Here is a 21415-nt window from a genome sequence, read left to right as displayed (position 1 = left end):
TCTACTAAAGAAGGCAGCTTCTTTATGTTTGGTAACTGTAAGGACAACTGTAAGGTGATGTTTAGGTGAAGTTCAATATGTATGGTAATTAGGGCTTTCGTAATAAATTACGTATGCAGGATCTCTAGAGAGTTATGAGGGTGTCTAACGAGCGGGGCAGAATTTAGCCGGCTACCTTGACAGAACTTCTTATTCAAGTGTTAGAGCGTGCGATATGGCCACTATCAGATATGGTTTCCCATGTGCCGGCCTAGTTGTAGGTTACAACAGGTCGATATTTCGTGGAAAGGAGAGGGCGGTCAGAGTATGTGCAATGTGCGACATTTTTACCTTCCTGGTCCAGTTGGAAGCGTTGTAAATAATTACTGAGTCGCCGACGCCTCCTCCCTTATAATTAGGGTTAGAAGCGTCATAAGACATTCCTAGTTGGTTTCAGCGATATTCGCAGTAATCTTAACAATATACCTTGTTTATATTTGGCGAAAACAAAGGCACAGTTCTAAGCAACATATACGCAAACATCAAAGGCAGGGGCCTAATTACGACATCTTCAGTAATTTACGCAATCAAGCGATCCAGAGTTTTCTGAACGTGCTTTACCAAAAAAGCAGAATTTATCTCTCCGCCCTGGGAGCGCTGTGAACTCAATGAACATCAAATCTAGCCAAAATTAAGGTGGGTGGTTGCAGGAAGGGAAGGCAGCATAGTAAATGTCATGACGAAGTAAGATCTGTATTGTTGAAATACTGGCTTTTCTAAAAATTCACTACAAGAAAGGCTTCAATACGTTGAATGGGGGCAAGGTTCCAAACGCAACAATCAAATACGGGCAACTTCTTTAAAGTACGCGATTTAGTTACAGGAAACTGAAACATTTATTGCAACTGTTCGAAACGAACGGCTTCACTGGAAATTAAGTTGTAATTCTCCAAGATCGCAAACATCTGCTGTCTTTATTTCTTGTGTCGCAAGTCATTTGTGGTGATTATTGTACACTTCGTTCTGCATAATCTCGACAATACTATTAGCTAAAATCGCGCTATGTTGTAGACTTATACACCAAGTACGATTATTTCTGTGCATTCTGTGCATTTCTGTGCAAATCTTCATTCCTATGTGTGCTCCTGCTGGCACTGGGCGGGATCAGGGACTTCTATCCTCTAGCCTCATTGCCTTTTCACCAGGCACCATCATGAGATCTGACATACCCGTAGTTATAATGGGGCCCCAGAACCACGGGGGCCCTATATCATTTTTGGGCCTCCACTGTTTACCGCGTCTAAATGATGAACAAATCTACGTCTGTTAAATATACAAATGACTGACAGACGCATTTCGACGCTCTTTCACTTGTTGTTACAGTAATTCACAATATATATACATATATATATATATATATATATATATATATATATATATATATATATATATATATATATATATATATATATATATATATATATATATATATATATATATATATATATATATATATATATTGACGGAGCAGAAATTCCTAGGCGTCATATTGTAACCAGATCTGCGATGGGAGTCTCATATACAATATACCGCATGATCTGCGCTACAAAGACTGATTTTTCTAAAGAAACGATAGCAGCTAGCACCACCAGACACAAAATTATTTGCCTGTGATACATTTATCAGACCCATCCTGGAAAACGCAATCACTGCTTGGTTTCCGAACAGAAAAAAACACCAGCCAACACACTTGAAGGAGTTCAAAGAAATGCGCTTAGGGTCATTCTTAAAAAATTTAACCGAACAGATTCGCCCACAAAACTGCTTAAAAACGCTGGATTACCAGCACAGAAAAATGAGCGAAATTGGCGCGCTTAAATGTAATGTACGAACTATTAAACAACCACCTAAATATATACATGTCCCGTTATATTAAGCAATCCACAGCTATAACTGTCGGCCAGAAACATTACCATACTCTTGCGTCTTACAAATTCCATAGATATTCCCTCAAATTCTCGTTTTTTTCCCTGGCAATCAGAGAATGGAATAACTTGACCCCCTTCATTACCAGTAGCACATATTTAGCTCGTTTCTCTAAATTAATGCCAGTGTCATTTGTCTGTGCAACGTGTGATATGTGTGTGTGTGTGACGGGTGTGTGAAACATCATATATTTAAATATATATATATATATATATATATAGACGCCCGTGTACTTAGATTTAGGTGCACGTTAAGGAACCCCAGGTAATCGAAATTTCCGGAGTCCTCCACTTCGGCTTGCCTCATAATCACAAAGTGGTTTGGGCACATAAAACCCCATAATTTAATTTAATTTAAGTTTAATGCTGTTTCAGCTAACTTTAGCGAATGTGTAAAAATTGTATCCATGAACACTAAGACGACGCGACCAAATGCATGTTACTCATTTTTGTATGCTTTGTGCCACGCTATTTTGTGTGCTTTGCCTAATTAAATAATTCATGAATAATAATGAAAAAAGTTCTGAAGCAATGAAGTTAGGCAAAAAATTCCAACTAGAAAGCTGTAGAGCGCTTTGCAAAACGTCTGATTGGACAGTTTCTAAGTTCCTATCTAATAAGTATTAGCGTTTTTCCGCTTACTTCGGATGCTCGCTAAATACTAAAGAAAATTACACCACGTGACATGCCCGCTAGCGGGTCGTTAGTGCACTGCTCCCAAGCGTTACGCGCACAAACAAACATAGCATTTAGCAGGTTGTGCTGCCGCTGCATCTGCTTATCGCTATCATTAACCGCCTCGAAGGAACCACATCGCTGGCGTAAATCGCACGGTCAACGCCTTCGTCCCTGCACTGTCGCCTTTTAAGCGGCAACACGGCCTGCTAGGGACTTTGTTCTTTTGTACGCGGACAGTTTGGGAGCGCTGCAATCACTCCGCGCAAACAGGTCTGTCACGTGGCATTATTTCTGTATTTCGCGGGCATCCGCTGTGAGCTGAAAAACACTAATACCTAGTAAATAGAAGTTAGAAACTGCCTAATCGGACGTTTTTCATAGCGCTCTACAACTTTCTAATTGGAATTTTTCGCCCAACTTCGTTGCTTCAGAAAACGGTTAATAAATCTTGACGTATAATCTAATTAAGCAAAATATAAAAAATAGAGTGACACACTACACTCTTAGACAAAGGTAAAGATCTTGGAGTGTATATCTGCTTCACAACAATAATCGTCATCTGCCTTGCTTGTGTTTCCTTCCTAGAAAACGCCGCGCACGCTACTTTCCTGTCCGGAATGCTGTCATGCTGATAACGCACCTGCCGTTCATTACTGGCATTTACCGGGCTCACAGCGTTCAAAAAAATAAATGCGGACAAAACAGATGACGATTATTGTTGTGTGGCAAGATGCGACCCAAGGAGTGTAATTTTGTTTTAGGGTGTACATACGTACAAAAATGAGCCGCATGCATTTGGTGGCGTTTTCTAGAGTGCATTGGCAAAAATTAGCTGAAACACCCTACATACACACACACACACACACACACACACACACATATATATATATATATATATATATATATATATATATATATATATATATATATATATATATATATATATATATATATGTAGAATCCAGTGCCTTCTTGGGACGTGGAAATGAACTAGCGCCTCTTTCAGTGCACCTATATATATTTATATATAGACGGCTACCTGATACGCTTCAATACTTTCAGCGGGAAGAAAAAGTCTTGCACTGACCGCCACGCAAGAACAGGCTGTCCCGCGGAAGACAAGGAGGCGCTGGCTATTTTCGAGAGTTCTTTCGCGGCAGGGCTCGAAACCCTCTGTGAGAACGAAGGATCCCTTGTGAAGAGTAAGTACTAAAGCTCCCATTCACGCCCAAGTTTTTTGTTTGTTTGTTTTTTGTCGGCACGCGGCGTCAACGTGCCGTGTGTTTTCCTTCGGCTGTAATGTCACTAAATGCACCGCAATGCACCATCAGCACACATTTAAAAGTGAAGGAAAATTAGGTGACCATGATACCACTTCCCCCGTGTTGGTGCTGGGAATTTCGGCGTCTATTAATTTTTTAGTGCACTTCTAAGCACGTGGCAGCATTAAGCCGAATTCCGACTTTTAATGAAGGACGAAGAAAACAGAGCGTGAAGGCGCTGTACTGAAGGTGTCGCATATTGCCCTTCATCTCACCCTGTGGCTGCCTTTACACTTTGACTTTTTAACACGCGAGGGGGTAAATCTCGGGGGCCATGCCCCGACATGCCTCTGAAAGGCTGAGGAGGTAAGGCGGGTGGGTGTGGCAACGACCGAAGGTGTGTTCGCGGTGAGGGTGTAGAATTGAGACATAAAGGAGTGCTGGTGCAGAAGGCCGGTGACACGGCCGCGTGTCAGCCGGCGTGTCAACGGCCGTGTGCACAGCACCCCTCTGTTATCTGCTTCGCTCTCTGAAAGAGATAATACAAGGAGCGGCAGAAAACGGTGCTCCTGAAAAAGCATTACTGAAATAGAAAAAGAAAAAAAAACAGGAATGAAAGGAGGGGAAAAGCCACTAAGGAACCAAAGTAAGTGTTCTTGACTATAGCTTGAAATTTAGCATAGCGAATATATTGTAAAGCTCCCTTTGAATCGTATGCCTATTCGTTGCAACGTCTTGAACTTACGGATAAGGTGTGATTCTCTGTATTTTCTTTCTCGTTCAGAACGGAAATTTGATGTAGAGTTTGAGTTATGACCTGGTTGGTTGGAGTGCTCTTCAAGAGCATTGAGAAGCTTTTTAGCTGTGTCCGCGCGATGTCCGTTTAATCTTACGTTCAATGAGTGTCCCTTTTCACCGATATATTGCTTCTTACAGCAGGAACATTCAAGCACATAAATGACATCCGAACTTGTGCAAGTAAAGCTAGCTTTCACTGCGTGTGAATAACTATTTGCGGTGCTTTTAATTTTAATGTAGCTTTGAAGGTGCCTGCAGGTTTAGCATCTGGGGCGACAGCACGCTTTTATTACCGAGGAATGATGTTGGCTGACTTTTGCATGCAATAACATGTCTTTAAAGTTTCTCCTGCGGCAATAGGTAACGCTTGGTACATCCGGGAACGCTTTTCTCAGACGCTGGTTACTTGATAATATTGGATGGTATTTTCGTAGGATATTTATGTTTTGGAGGTCATTCGAATACTTTGTCATAAAGGCTGGCAGTCTGTGAGATTCTAGCGTATGCTGTTTATTAGGTAATTCTGACTGTCTTTCCCGTTTTGACGCGACATCTTAAGCTCTGGCGAGAGCAAATTGTGGATAGTTTCTTTCGGCTAGCGCTGCTTTAAGATCATTTACGTAGTGGATATACTGCTTGTCTTCGCTGCAGGTTCTTCTTTTTTTCGTTTCGCTTGTGCGGAAAAAATTCCTTGCTTGCAGTGTCGCGGGTTATTATTATTGTAGTCTAAATATTTCTGGCTATCCGTGGGCGTCGGATAAAGTGTCGTTTTCAGTTTTCTTTTTTCGATGTATCGAGAAAGTTGGTTTGACTCACGGTGGTTTGACTGGAAGAGGGGTGACCAGTAAATAGAACAGTCGGATGAAAGCGACTGAAATGGCTAATTAAGTCGGTTAACGCGCTTGTGCCGTGTTCCCATATTATAATTATGTCGTCAGTGTAACGCGGATAGGTGTGGGGTTTAAAAGGGTAGGACTTGAACACGTCTGCTTCAAGCTGTCCCACGAAAATTTTCGCGTACGTGGGAGCGAGTGGTGGTCCCATACTAGTTCCGAAAGTTTGCAGGTAGTGAGTAGAACCGAATTCGAAATAATTGAGCGTGAGAACTAAGCTAAGCAGTGACAGGCAAACTTCAGGAGCGTGCGCTTGGGTATTGGCTGCGAGGGATTTAGATACGGCTCCAATTCCTGCACTCATGGGTATGTTACTGTAAAAGGCAGAAACATTCACAGTGACTAGAATAGCGCAGTTGGAAAGGATTTGATAGGTGTTGATTCCGTCGATAATTAGAAGGCAGTGTGGCGTCACTTGAACAAAAGATGAGAGGGTGGTAGGGATAGATAGATAGTAGATAGATAGTAATTTTATTCATATCAATTCTCATACACCAAAATCAGGCCTACCAAAGCCTCACCAAGGGCTTGAGTGGCAGCGCCTGGCAGACTGCGAACATTAGCAAAACAAAGGAAGAATAGAGATATTGCAACGAACTCGACAAACAAAAAAAAGAAAATTTAACAACTCAGAGACAGATATAGAGACATAACTATTACAACATCAAAAGGGATGACAGCAATACGAAATTAAGATAGTAACACTCGATTAAATAATTATGGGGCAGGAAGCAACGCGGAGACATACCGCAAAATTTTTCTCAGGGTGTATTTTGTTCTCATGCGGAATACACTAACTGGCATACTATTGAAACAGGCAGGTACATAGTATTGACGTGTGCGCTTTCCGTACCGGGTTGAGGGGCGAGCAATGCAGTAACGGTATTTTGGTCTTAAATCACGTGCAGGAACATATGGAATGGTGAACTGACTGTACCAAAAATGTTTAAGCACAATAGTTTCTGCTAATAAAGCGTTAAAATTTGGAAACTTTAATCTTCTGAAAATATCAATGTTATTACCAATGGAAAAGTCGTAGGCAATATTCTGTAAAAGTAAACGCAGAAGCAAATTCACCCTGCGCTGCCAGCGAACAGTCCAGTGACCGTAAACAGTGATTCCGTATTTTAGTACACTATAGGCTAGAGCGTGTGTAACACATTTACGGACAGAAAAAGGCATAAAATATCTAATATTACACAGGACACAAGATACAGCACGAAGTCTTTGACAAACGAAAGAAAGGTGCGAGTTCCAAGTGAGATCACTGTCGAAGATCAGACCAAGATATTTGGCCGAATGCGCATATTTAACTGGTACACAGTTACAATGAAAACCGGAGGAAGTATGCAACTAAACAGTATGACTCAACTCAAATTATTTTAAAGGTTTATGAAAACATATAGGTTGTGTTTTAGAAGTATTAACATTGATAAGGTTAGACTTAAACCAGTCCATGGCTTCAATAGCTGCCGTCTGTAATGCGGTTACAGTATCAGTGTATTTCTTTGCGCGCGCAACAATGACAGTGTCGTCAGCATACTGGAACGATGAAACAGGCACATTGTTAGCAAGATCAATAACGTATATATTGAATAACAAAGGACTCAATATAGAACCTTGCGGGACTCCAGAAGTAACTGCCATGAAAGCGCTATGGAATATTGGAATCGACAAATATTGGTGCCTATCTTGTAAAAAGTTAGTTAGTAAATGTAAAAACGAACCTCGAAATCCCAATGTAGAAAGTTTATCAAGCAGAAGAACGTGGCAGATGCTATCGAAGGCCTTGCTTACGTCAAGAAAAAGAGAGCATACGACTTCATTCTTATCAAAAGCTGAATTTAGTATGTCAGAGAATTCTTCAAGAAGATCTGTTGTTCCTTTTCCTGGTATGAAGCCATACTGACAAGGTGATAGAACATTGTGCGTATTCAAAAAATTCGTCATGGTAAGTAGTAGATGCTATTCAAAAATTTCGCCAATGCATGGCAGAATAGAGATAGGTTGGTAATTACTCATCATGTTTCTGGAGCCACCCCTATACAAAGGTATAACTTTAGCAGTTTCCATTGAAGTCGGTATTATACCCCTGGAAATGATACTATTAAGGATAACTAGTAGGACACCCTTAATCGCCTCAAAATTTCTGCGCAATTCAGAAACAGTGAGGCCGTCATGACCAGGAAATTTGCTACGTTTAAGACTGAAAAGTGCACACCTTTAATCACTTTCGGTAATGTCAGGAAGGAAAGCAGATTCCATCACACTGGGAGGCATAGGACAGCTGTTAGGCGGGGTACCAGATGCACCAGAAACCAGAGAAAATAGTTTGTTAAAGTCATTCGCAATGCTCTGTCCATCTTTCTGGAAATGAGATATGAAATATGTATCATTATAAATAGCAGCGCTCACTCCTTTCAAGTTATTTACCAATAACCATGTTTTCTTGCTGTTAAAACGTGCGTCGTTAAACTGAGACCTAAAGTGGTTGCGCTTGGCCAGACGGATCATGGCATTAACTCGGTTTCATTCATGTTTAAACTGCAGTCGTAGTTCAGAACAGTTTGGAGCACGTCTCGATCGAGCCCAGAGCAGATCTTTTTCTTTAATGGCTTCCAGTATTACGGGCGACATCCACTTATTGTCTAAATTTCGTTGCTTAACGATCACCATGCGTGAAGATTCGGCTTTGTGTGAACGAAAAACCTCGACGAAACTATCATATCAGTCTGCAAGGGACACATTGTAAATAAAAGAATCCCAATCATACTTTGCTATTCTTTCATCGAAACGCTTATAATCAAGTACTGATACACTTTGCTGGCTGCGCAAAGGTGCAGGGTGGCTGGAACCATCCGTTAACGAGCAGCAGACGAAATAGTGGTCTGCAAGCTTGACTTCAACCACAGCAGACCGCACCAACCGATTTTGAGAACGCACGTTTATGTGGCCGATGCAAGATGAGACCAGATGCCCACATAAGTATTCCTCACGTGTAGGGCTGTGAATTTTAGTCTCTAGTCCCCACTTTGATAAAGCGTCAAGATATTCTGCGACCGTTGGCACAGTTGGGCGTAGAATATCGATATTCATATCCCCGATAATGCACACGTGTTCTTCACTGGAAAATGATGATATTTCAAAATCAAGCTCAGCTAAAAAGATTTGACCGTTACAACACGGAGGGCGGTAAATTGTGGGTAGAATCAACGACAACCAAGGTGTACTTAGGCGGAGCGCAACTACTTCTGCTTGAGTAAAAGGAATACTAATTTCAGAAACAGACCAAGAATCTTTAACAAAAACTGCGATTCCTCCTCCTGTTCGTTGTAGACGAGTATAAGAATGTAACTGGAAACCTGGCAGCGAGAAATGTGATGACACGTCTGACGAAACGTTCACTTCCGTGAGGGCAACAACGTCATAATTTGAATGAAAAGGGTGAGTCAGCGCACAAAAACGGTCCCAATGCTTCCGTATACTGCGAGTATTAACGTGAGTAAACTGAAATTAATCGCCTGTGTGATGCTGAAAGAACTTCTGGACTTCAGGAAAATCGGAACACTTCACGAAACCAATGTCAGACATGGTTGTGTTAGTTTTTCAAGATCCGAAAGCTTGTTGATGCGAACGAGAGGTGCGCCTTCGGACTGTTTTGCAAGGACTTTCCCATTTTTGGTCCAGATGAACTCAAAACCCTTTTCTTTGCCACGAGACCTTGCTAGACGGAACAACTCGCGATTAGGCTGAAACAGGTTATCGTTGAAAAACAGCCGAGGAGACTGATCGTCATGCACCAAATCACGAAGGCCCTTCCGGGCCCCGAGCCATTTCTGCTTAACAGTAATTGAGCGAGTTTGCACTAGAATTGGTGGAATATAGTCGCCTCTGGATGGCAGCCATTGCACTGCCGAGATATCTGCTTGTTTAAAATCGGTTATGTTTAGCTTGCCTGCCAAAGTACTTAAGAAAGTGTGTAAGTTTTCATCAGATTTGACAGGAAGGCCGTGAATCTCGAAGTTACATCTTCTGTTGTATTGTTCGAGGTCATTTATTTCTCCACTCATCCTGTCAATCACCTATGTCTGGGAAACTACTGTTGAAGCAAGCAATTGAACTTGTAAGGTCTGCAAGCTCATTCTGATTAGTGGCCACTGCAGCAAGCACCGAGTCATACTTTGACGAAAGGAAATCAAAAGCGGAGCGTATGTCCTCGACTACCGAAGCAACCTTTTCACTAGCTTCGCTGACCAGCAACAATTCCTCAATTTTCACCATCAATGTTGAAACAGTTGTAGTCGAAGAATCTAGTTTCATATTTAGATCAGACAGTTGCTGTGAGAATGAACCATCACCTGGGCTGGATGCTTGACCGAATCAACCTTGCATGAAGGACACTTCCACGTTTCGCGTGTTACTGTACTCATCTTTTTGTAGGCGTTATCAAAAACTGACGAGCAGTTTTTCCCCAGGTGGAATTCGCCCTCACAGGTAGAACAACTCATAAATCTTCCATCTTTCGGTATGTCTTTTGAGCAAAAAGTACAGAAAGAAGACATGGTGCAGTCAGCGGCAAAACCCAAAAAGTGATGAATTACAACAGGTGTAATCAGCACTCACCTGCCAAAAACGAAGCAAACGTTTAGTCTAGGACAAAGGTTTGCCGCTGACTGCAACGATCCACGAAGTTGACGGCCTTTAAATAATTGGTGATCGACGCCAGGGGCACGTTATTGGCAGGTCCAGAGCCAATGAAGTCAAGGGTGGCTTGCTACGTCGAAACTGCAGCTTCCCCGAGATCCGCATGCGTAGATCAGTCACCAGGAACAGTTGCGAAGTTGATAGCCTTTGAAGATACGAGCGGCTTTCCAGCTGATACTGTCCCACAGCTTGCAGAGCCGGCCAAAAACGAAGCAAACGTTTAGTCTAGGACAAAGGTTTGCCGCTGAGGGATGTTTGACAGGTGGCGATTAAGGAACTTAGTGACTCGGTAGGTTTGTTGTTATTAGACACTAAAGGCCCACCTCGGATTTCTGCCGCAAACATTTCTTCTACGTGAACCGTACGTATTTTAGGGAGAATATAAAAGCGGCTTGTTTCTTTCAACCCAAGGCCATCATGCCGGAGCGATCACGTGATAACAAGCATGAACGCGCCAGCGCGCCGCTGCTTAAAGACTCTTCTATAGACGCTTAAAGGTTTAGAGAAATAAAACCCACAAACATAATGTCTGCGAGTCCTTGTTTTACTTCGTGCCGTAGCAAGAGCGGCGTACTTCAATTTCGTCTGCTTGTTCCTAGGTCGTACAGTTGCGCGCGCAGAAAACGACACAATCGGCCACTTTCTGCCGTGTTCCAACGCTCGATCGTGCTCTTTGACATGGCCCCTTGCGTCTGAGTCAGTGCTCGTGACTGTGACATTGACTTATACCGTTAATCACGTGTTCTCGTGCAGATCTCACGAAATCGTGCGCTACGCGAAATGAGACAAACGCAACACCTCGCGCGGGAGACCGTCACCGGAAGTGCGTGACGCAGCAAAAACGCGAGAGAGGGAGAAAAAAAAAAGACGGGGCCCGTGGCGTATCTGTCACGCGATCCTCTGGTTCCGGCATGGGAGAACACAGGGAAGGAAATTCCCTTGCGGAGGCTAGCCGGAGAAATGTGGAGATAGCTTCTCTATTGGCTGTGAAGCTCGCCTCCTGAAATTATGAGTTCGTGGCACCGGAAGTACTTCTATGTCTGCTATTAATTAACTAATTTGAAACTTTGTGGTAGAACACGGCTTTGAGTGCACGTAACATCCAGCATATAACCGAAATTTTGTATGTGGCTTGGTGAGGGGCCCTTTAAGTAAAAGAGATCTCGATCTAGGCAGAGCACGGAACCACGCCAGTGGAATAAGACTTGCGCTTTCCGTGCCTGTCAAGCCGTGTCCGACTTCGGGTTCCTGGTGCACGTTCCTCATTGTATTCTGCCGCCAATTTCTGGAGAAAAAGAAACTCTGGAAAGATATCATCTTTCCTTGTTTGTTCTTTCACCGCGCAATATTTATAAACAGAGGAACCGCATCTAACCTGACAAAACAAACTTGTTTCAATAAACTCAACGTGAGCTTCAACACGCAAGCCGTGGCCGCAGCTGCGCTCTCGACGAAAAAAAAAGAGGACAAAGTTTCGCCACTCCAGAAATGCGCACACCCCCTCGCCTTACGCCGTTCGCTTTCTTCGCGCCGCGACAATGCAGTGGCCCTCAAATATTCCCGTAATTCTTAGCCCTTGGCGCAGCGTGCTTCGTCATAGCGTGAGCTAACCTAGCTTCGTAACCATTCTTGTTTTTCTTTTCTTTTTTTTCCATTTTTATCCGCGATGCAGCAGTAGCTGCTCGGTGGGCCAATGATTTAACGTTCCGCGAAGAAAGCGCATGACGGAAGGCAGACGGTATGCGCGTTGCTCAAATGGCGACACACTCTCCACTTTTTTGCTCAAAAGCGTCCCTGCAGTCACGGCCCACACGTTGCAGCTTATATTGAGCGCGATAGTACAATGAGTAAATGAAGTATTTGACTTCACTCAGTAAACTACGAGGTTACGCTTCTTGATCTTTTATTGCACACTGGATTGCCTATACGTGAGCGCAATCACGACAAGTATAAGACGAACACACGCGTAATCTACAGCATCTCCTTGACATTTATGAAGTGCCTGTAATCTTGTGAGCGGTTCTATTGCGCCCGCTACCTCGAGTATTTGCCAAACAAGCGATTTCTTTGATCTGCGTCCTTTGATCACCCAAAACACCCTCACGGGTGCTTTGATCTTCTGAGATCCTTACTGGAGCTCTCAGAACAATAATGTGACGCAGCCGTGACGCTATCTGTCTCGCGGCAGATAACGTCATCCTCGCCCTACCCTATGTGCCAACGGAATATTCGTAATCTTGATATCAAAGCATGCGGGTGCAGCACAAGAGAGCGAGAGAAGAAAAAGAAAAAAAGAAGTGGAGCTGTATATGTCTCCTGAAGACAACACCATGCGCAATTGCCTGACGAAACAATGGGGAAAACGAGAACAGTAGAACATCACGCCCGGTATGTCAGAGTATAAACAATACAAAACGAGCATTTCAGTTCAGTTCAGTTTATTTCCAACAAAAAGTTGGGGGTCCTCCAGGCAAAAACTTGTCATAGACAACTTGAGGGGACCTGGGGACCATACAGACAGCAGGAAAAGTGATACATTTACAAAAGAACAGTTTGAAAGACTTTACATCACAGGGTATTTTCAAATAGTCAAAATAATATACAATCCAAGAAAAAAAATCAAATACAGATATGGCTACTACGAACATACAATGAAAACATAAAAAAATAAATATGCACTTGTGTTAAAGGGTTCTTCACTCATACAACAAAAAACGTCTTATTTGAGACTCATCTCACCTTACCTCACCTTACCTCACTATCTCCTCACCTTACTTTCAGTTCTACCAGACTCTCGGCTGGCATTTACTCTATGCAAACCGAATACGCCACTTATCCTGACAACGAATTTATTTGAATCCAAGACGTACCAGCTCAAAATGGTGCTTTTATTATTTTCTCTGCTTTGGCGTCAATAAATTCAACCACTGAAAGTCTATAGCATGCAGGATCAGGACACAGTTCTGTCGTACATTCTCAACCACTATTGAGGACTGTATTGACTTTGAAGGGGAGCTTACCCGCTTGTGATCAGCGACGTATGCTTGCAGTGGCAGTTTAAGGCGCTCTGTCTTGCTGCGAGGCTGACTTGGAACGAGACGGTAGGATAAAATTAAGAAATTTGCAGGCAGACGGCGCAGTCGGCTGAGGCAAGACGAGGCTGATTGGATATTGCTGGTAGATGCCTTCGTCGAGCAGCGTACGTATGAGGTGATGAGGAGGAGGAGCAAAGTGAGAATTGGTGCACGTGCTATGCGGATAAGCAGCTAGTCTAGAGAAAGGTCATTCTAGCTTCACGCTACTTTACTACAAGAGAGAACCTGATAAGACAGGATATTATAGCTGAAATATATTATCTAAAAGCATACTAGAGAATTTCTGGAATTTCATAATATTCTCTGCCATGCTCCGCATGGTTCCCGTAGCACGTATAGTACAATTACCCAGCCAACAAAATTCACTCATGATAGCATGCAGGCCCCCTGACCATAGGTAATCAGATTGATGCAATATTCATAGATTTTTCCGAAGCCTATTTGCCACCGTCACGCAATCAAAACGTCTGCACAAACTCAGCATCATACTAAACAACCCTAACCTCGTTAACTCGATAGCCAGCTTACGTTTGAACCGCACTCAATATGTTCGTTTCAATTCATCCTATTGTGTGGTAGGACATCTGTCATCAGTTGTACCGCAAGCCTCAGTTCTCAGGCCTGTCCTTTCCTCGTTGTATATAAATGACGCTCCTTTTACAGTTTCCGCAAAGATACATCAATATGCTTACGATTGTGTTTTGTGTGACACAATTATGTCGCTTAAGGGCAACAATTCCCTTTAAAATTATTTCTCGAGTTTTTCAAAATGGTGTAAAAGGTACAAATTAGCATAAACTTTAATAAAACGGTTGTTACGTCCGTCTCAAAAAGTTCATCTCTTTCTCTATTTAACTACAATGACTCAACTACGTCTTTACAGTGGGTAGCAGAGTGTAAGTACCTCGGGCTCAATTTTCCTTCTAACATGTCCTAAGCTACGCGCACACAACTTTGTGACAAGGTCCTCAAAAAACTAGATTACTTGCGACGCATTCTTCGAGTAGCTCTATCATGACTTTTAACATATAAAACCCTTATGAGACCAATATTCGGGTATGGTTTTACGGTACAGAATCTATGCACAAATTCCGACATTAGTAAAGTAGAATCAGTCGAAAGGAAATTTGTTAGTTTTATTTGTCACTATTATGACTAACTTCTCATTTTCCTCCCACCAAGCTTCATTAGGGCTCACCCCACTCTCCCAGCGGCGCCGAGTAGAAATCTTAAAACTTCTGTTCAACTTGCTCAACTCAAATGGTTACTTCCCCACATAAATTTTTATCCCATGCACACATGTCATCAACAAAAGACAGTCACGCACTTAATATTCCACCATTTACCTCTCGCACTCACTTATTCAAGCGTAGTTTTAGGGTGAAGCTATCTTTGCCTACCATTCCATGGTTTCGTCTGGGTCTGTCACACGTCGCTGGTCGGGTTCTCGCCGAGTAGATTCGCATTAGCTTCAAAAAAATTCAGCGCTTCTGGCGGCTGGGATTCAAGCCCTGGCCCCACAGCGCAGCAAACTGATACGCTATTAGGCGACAGTCGCTTTCTTTTTTTTCTGTGTTGTAAGGATTCCGCAAGTAAGTATGCCGGTGGCGATGTCATTGGTGCCTTAGGCACTACCTCTGTTGGATGCCTATTGTGTTGTGTTCATATGTAAACACTTTATATATGTTATTCATTAGGCCGCAAAAGCACGTACGCTTTTCTCGTGCCAACACCAGCTAGCTATTTGCGATGAGAGAGAGAAACAAGCTTTAATGGTATGCTGGAGATGTTAGCCTGGCTGTTCGCCTAACATGCTATTCCAGGTGCTGGGTGATGATTATGATATATACAGTGACAAACACTTTACAGCACGTACAGTCACACACACACACACACACAGATACACTATACAGATATTTACAAAATTTAGTTAAGGCTCGTGGCCGGCAAGAACGTCAGCAGCGCCTTCGTGGTGCGTAACGCAAAGGTGGTACTTTGCCGTGGGCCGAGATTGTGCTGTAGTGCCAAGCTCGAGTCCCGCTGAAGGCGCAGTGACGCCTTCAGAGACTCTCACTCGTAGCAGTAGCAGTCGCACAGAACATGTTACAGGTCTTCAGGGACGTTACATTCAGCGCACAATGGCGAGTCCGTGAGTTTAATCTTACACCCGAAGTAGTTTGTCTAGGCCACGCAGAGGTTTATGCGGTAAAAGCATGCTTGGTCTTGTCTGTTGAGGCCTCACGGCATGCAAAAGTTGCACGGTGGATCTATTTTGTATATGGGTCCGTACTGGTAGCTCACATCTGTCCAGAGGGATCGCTTTAGACGCCAAGCCAGTGCCGCCGTGTCTTTTCTCGAGAAAGGTGTCTGGACCATTTCTCTCGAAGTGTCGTGTCCAGCTTTGGCAGCATGGGCAGCCTGGACGTTGCCTTGTATTCCCCAGTGGACTGGTAGCCACTACAGCACAAAGCTGTGATGCAGTTCGCAGGCTTGTTTGCATAGGCGACTAATGTCCGTTACGAGTTATTCCTGCACGCGTGGTGGCGACTTCGGGTTTCCGCAGAACAACTACGTCAAACACTTGCCTTTCCTTCGAGTTGCCGATAAGTTCGATTTCGCTCTGCCATCTGCTAGCCGCCTCGTTAGCTCGGACGCTAGAGCGGCTGCTCCGAAAAGGGGGTGGTCCCGGGCTCAAGTGCCGGAGGAATTTTTCTTCAACTGCAAGGCTTTTCCTTCGAGGAACCCTTACGTGTTTCTTTAGTAGCAATTGCTACGATTGAGTTTACGTCTAATTTTCCCTTTATTAATTTAATAATTATGTTTTAAAGCAATAACTTTGGAATGTGATGCAGATTGCGTTGCTGACTGTTCTTTTATAGACGTTTAATACCGAGCATGTCGCTCCACCAAAACGTTTTGTCCTTGACCTTATGAGAGCCTCGCCACACTTGAGAAATTTCTGTGGTGGTGAACTCAATGGACCATTTCGGAAATCGCAGCGCCGCGAGAAAACCTAGCGGGCGCGCGACGCATTATGGGAAAAGTGAGCGCGCGCCGACCAACCGCCCGCCCGTCTTGGCTGCCTCCTGCGTTCGCTGCTGCGGTGTGTGTGTGTGCGCGTGCTTTGTTTGGTTAGAGATTGTGTACTTTTTGGTGGTGGGCGCTTGCAGGTGCGTTATATTAACTGTTACGTGCCTGTGGGTTACTTAGTGACCTCAGCCACTACTGCGCGTGATGTCGTCGAAGTGCCGAGGCGGCGGTCAGACTTGTTGTGTGCCTGGTTGCGACAACAACACGCTGAAAGACAAGAACGTTTCATTTCACGCGTTCCCTGCAAATGAAAAAGAAAAAAAGGAGTGGGTGAGAAGAATCAACCGCCAAGGAAGTGCTGGTCGCTTCTCTTTGTGGCAACCTTCTAAGCACCACCGGATATGCGGAGCTCACTTCAACGCAAGTGGACGCCGTGGTTATATGGACCGGCTGCCAACAATTTTCCCCCACAAGGTCATCAATCAACTATCTCCTTCCTTTAATACCAGTAAGTATATATGTTCAGACGGTTATTGCATGTAATCATAACTTCCAAATCTTTTCCAGTCGCGAAACGCAAGAAGACGAGCTCCCAAACTGCCTCTGCCAGCCCGGCGCTCCTTCTGAACGAGTTGGATATCGGCTGCGTAGTTGACGTGCCCCAATGCGATCAACGTAAGAGACGCTTTAACTGTGCCATCTTTTTTCTGAGGCTTCGGCTTTGTGTGTACGCATTTTCACGAAAGTGTATTATACGCAGAAAGCGACGTTGTTTCCCAGGAGCCCACCCAGCTGACATTCGGTGCACCGGCTTCGCCTCGCACGGAAACGGAAGGTTGGTGAGAATTCAAAATTCTCGCTTTCTGCATTCCACTATGAAAACTTATTTTTCGCATTTAACGGACCCCTATCGCGCCCAGGATGCCGGGGTCCACGGGTGCTGTGGCGACCGGTATATTAATAGCGAGCGACTTCCTTATCTAGTGAAAACTGACGAAATTTCTTCCCGCGAAGCCAGTTTTTCGCAAGCTTTTGCAACTAGCCATGGGAAGTCTGCATGTTAGGAGTGGCAGAACCGCATGTGTTCTGTGACGTAAATGTCATAAGTCATTTTACCGTCCATGTGTTAGTACTTCAGCGAGTTTTCTGATAAACGTGGTACCTCTTCCACCAGTGCACGCATTGTGAAACTTACCCATTTCATTTCTTTCACCTCGATATTATTCCCTTTACCCCAGCTTGGAAAAATGACTCAAAAGTCAGGCTATCCAAATGTAGTGCAAATATGGCGGAACAATGCACTGGTAGCACAAGCTGCAATGTCGTCGAACTGCATGCTCAGGAGGGGCACAGACAGCTCATGAGGTTTACGAGTATAAATGGATAGCATTAATCTGGGCTTGCTGGTTGGTAAGCTGCTTGCGCAGGTGGACCAGTGGAGTGAAAGAGCGCTGGGCTCTATGGCTTTGGCATCCTGGTTCTTTGTTGTCTGTATATCAATGTAAGCCGAGAGCAAAGGTTCAGAACACACATTGTGGGCTGAAGTGACTATTTAAAACCCTGAAATCTGCATTAAAGTAGGGCCTAACCGTTCGCAAATCAATAAGTAGTTCATTTTTTTTTTTTTAGGTGCCGACCACTCGTACTCCACGGGGCCTCCAGACGCAGCATCTGCTGCCACACTAAGAAAAGTCAACCACCTTCTCGAAGTCTGTGGAAAACTCGAGCATGAAAACAGCTTGCTCCGCAAAGACAAATCTGTGCTCCAGAAAGAGGTTGAGGATCTGAAGGCTCAGTTGCACGATATGAAAGTTCAGGCGCTCAAAGAGAAGCTGAAGCTAAAAAATCCTGTCTCTAAAGTTCACGATTTTGTTTCAGATGAGAAACGACTCGTGTTTTATACGGGGTTTAACTCCTTCAAAAAATTTGATGCGTTTGTGGAACATGTTGAAGGCATGTACGAGGCACTGAAAACGGGTGCTGGCAGGCCACCAGCACTGACAATGAAAGAACAGCTCATTGCAGTGCTTTGCAGGCTCAGGGTTGGGTTACTCGAACAGGATTTGGCATATCGCCTGAAAGTGTCTTTGTCGACCGTGAGTGCCATGTATACATTTTGGATTAATTTTTTGTTTGAAATGCTAATCCAGATACCAATGTGGCCATCCCGTAACACAGTGGACCTGTTCATGCCAGACAATTTTAAAGAATTGTACCCATCTACACGCATTGTACTAGACTGCACAGAAATTTTTATCGAGAACCCGTCTGACTACAATACACAAAGCGACACTTTCAGCTCGTATAAAGGACACAACACCGCAAAAGGGCTCATTGGCATCACTCCGAACGGCTTCGTTTCTTTCGTGTCTAATCTTGCTCCTGGAAGACTTTCTGATCGAGAACTCACAAGACACAGTGGCCTGTACGAGTTGCTCGAGAAAGGGGACAGTGTAATGGCGGATAGAGGATTCCTCATTGAAGATGACCTCCGTCAGCTTGGAGTCGAATTAAACATGCCACCTATGTTGAATGGCCGCTCGCAGTTGTCACTGGCAGAGGAGTTAGCAACACGGCAGATAGCCAGTTTGCGAATTCATGTTGAGCGTGTCATCAGGGAAGTTAAAAACTTCAGAATACTCCGTGCTGTTTTTCCGAATGTTATGGCAGAGAAGCTGAACAAGATATGGAAAATTTGTTGTTATCTCAATAATTTCATGCGTGAGCCCATTCTAAACAGATGAGCGATGGTGGTGTTTTTAATGTTTTGTACGTTGTGCATGATCTACTGTAAAGCAGGGGTGCTCAAACTTTTTAGCCTTTTCAGTTGAAGAAAGACTAACCTCATTTGGCTAAAATGGAGTTGGCTCCTACCATATTTCATTTCTATTTTGGCCAGCTTCGGTCACGGAGCCTATATTGAAAATATTTGCTTTATGGGGGTTTAACGTCCCAAAGTGACTTACACTATGAGGGACGCCGTAGTGAAGGGCCCCGGAGATTTCGACCACCTGGATTTCTTTAACGGGCAGTGACATCGCACAGTACACGGGCCTCTAGAATTTTGCCTCCATCGAAATTCGACCGCTGCGACCGAGACTTGAAAAGGTGTTGGCCGGATAATGTAAAAGGGGTACGCAAGCTGCACAGCACCTGAACAAATACTTAAATTCAGTTATGACTGGCTGTATAGTGAGATAGCAGTAAGCGGCTAGAGCATTAGTCCCAAAATAACTGGCTAAGGCCGATGAAGACATGCATGAACATAGGTGCTTGGCGATTCTAGGAAGTGTTCCAAGAAACCCAAAAGTTCCACAAAACGCAGTTTGAGAATCCCTGCTGCAGTGCAAGGCATTGAACTTGCGTTAAAGTACACTACTTCATGTACAGCAGACTAGAGCAGCATTTCTTGCTCTGCTGAAGTAAGCCTGAAGTCACTGTACAGGCTATATAGCGCTGCAATGCCTTATTTCTGTGTCGGTGTTGTGCAAATGATTCGAGCATAGAATGTGGCAGTACTATATGTGAGTCATGACTAAAAACCAAATCACGAGTCTCATTGCTGAGCTACACAGACAAGTTGGAAAGTTGGTGTTTGCAGCCATTGTCTTTTCTACCACAGATTTTCTTTCCTAACTTTTTGGAGTGAAATCTGTAAAGTGAATTTCACTTTGTCATTTTTACATGTGTTAGTGACGCGTTCATGTTTAAAAAAATTGTGATATGTATATGGATTGTATATTTGTGTACTGTATATGTAAAAAAATTTGTATATGTATGCGAGTATTTCATGGCAATGAAATTTGAGACCTTTATTACAAACTCTCATGTAATGTCCTGCATGGAATTCTTGAGGAAGAAGTTATGAAATAACTGCTATCGCACTCAGTATCAGTATGCAATACTCGAGATGCGGTAGGTTCGAGCTTGGTCGTCAAAGCAGTGCGAGCCCAGTGCAGCTCGAAACTTGGGCATTAGCCCCTCAGAGCAGAGATGAAGTATGCTCAATGTGCACCTTGGGCACTCTCTATGACGGCACATTGATTACTGTAAAGCATAAACATTTGTTGGTTCACTCCACGTATGTTACAAGTCGTACCGAGTGCAAGAGTACCTACACTAAGGAGAACACACTTTTCACTTCGCAAAGATTTTGCTTGCAACTTTCAATGCGGTTTCCTTACAGAGACCAATGTGAAGTCACTATCACCATCAAGTATAGGAAATGTTGAAGTGTGTAGCTGCCCAGATTCCTGTGTCCAAGAGTGCGTTATGTATGTGTTCAATGACAAGGCAGCAAGACGTGTGGTGCTTGATTTACTTTTTACACACCGATTAGTTGCACACACATTTAAATAGGTGGTGGCAGCACATACGCGTGACCATAACGATATTACACAGAAAAACACTTTCTTCATGGAGACTAATGCAATACAACATATTTAAACACCAAATATATGTAAGATGAACACATGCCAAAGCATGTTATGAGTCCGAGCATCTTTGTCCTGCAGACCAATGTGACTTAACTAAGTCGTTGATATTCACACACAAGCACAGTGCTCTTGGTAGTTCTTGAAACATTCCAGAAGCCGTGGCAGCATTTGTGAAATCCAAAGCGAGCTGTCAAAAGTGATCCTCTGAAGAGTGCAGTTTGCGCCATTATCAACCACAAAGTCACACCAGGAGAGTCCAGTCAAAGCCATTTGCCCCTGGACCTGGTAAAAGTACTTGTGGGTTGGTTTAAGAACTCCATTCTTCAGGTAGGATGCCGTATTCACAGCATTTTCTAATTCATCACCCCGTTCCTTGGCAGCTGAGAGGGTCTTAACTTCAAGGAGACCAAAATCTCCTCCCTCCTGTACAACACGGTCTGGCGTTGCACCAAGAACAGGGACACCAGGGTTGACGCACAACCCACAACAGTAAATCCTAACTGGGACCTCTCTCTTCTCTATGTAACGCTGCACGGCTGCAGCTTCATTCCTTAA

The 21415-nt window shown here is 43.7% G+C and overlaps 2 protein-coding genes across 2 annotated transcripts in view; both read left to right on the top strand.

The window, feature by feature from the left end:
- Positions 1–21415, top strand: part of LOC135900236 (uncharacterized) — a 46635-nt gene that overhangs the window by 9934 nt on the left and 15286 nt on the right. Inside the window, exon 3 of the mRNA XM_070537936.1 lies at positions 3705–3844. Coding sequence (XP_070394037.1) covers positions 3705–3844 — 140 coding nt within the window. The remainder of the gene's footprint in view (positions 1–3704; positions 3845–21415) is intronic.
- On the top strand, positions 16402–20109 carry LOC139059512 (uncharacterized). The gene is made up of 4 exons (XM_070537935.1): positions 16402–16932; positions 16992–17099; positions 17185–17259; positions 18054–20109. Exons 1-4 carry the CDS (start codon positions 16629–16631, stop codon positions 19166–19168), a joined length of 1602 nt encoding a protein of 533 aa, XP_070394036.1. The 5' UTR covers positions 16402–16628; the 3' UTR covers positions 19169–20109.

This window comes from Dermacentor albipictus, chromosome 1 (genome assembly GCF_038994185.2).
Source record: "Dermacentor albipictus isolate Rhodes 1998 colony chromosome 1, USDA_Dalb.pri_finalv2, whole genome shotgun sequence".
NCBI lineage: Eukaryota > Metazoa > Arthropoda > Arachnida > Ixodida > Ixodidae > Dermacentor > Dermacentor albipictus.
The sequence above is the reverse complement of the archived record's forward strand: the minus strand, read 5'-3'. Positions and strand labels throughout refer to the sequence as shown.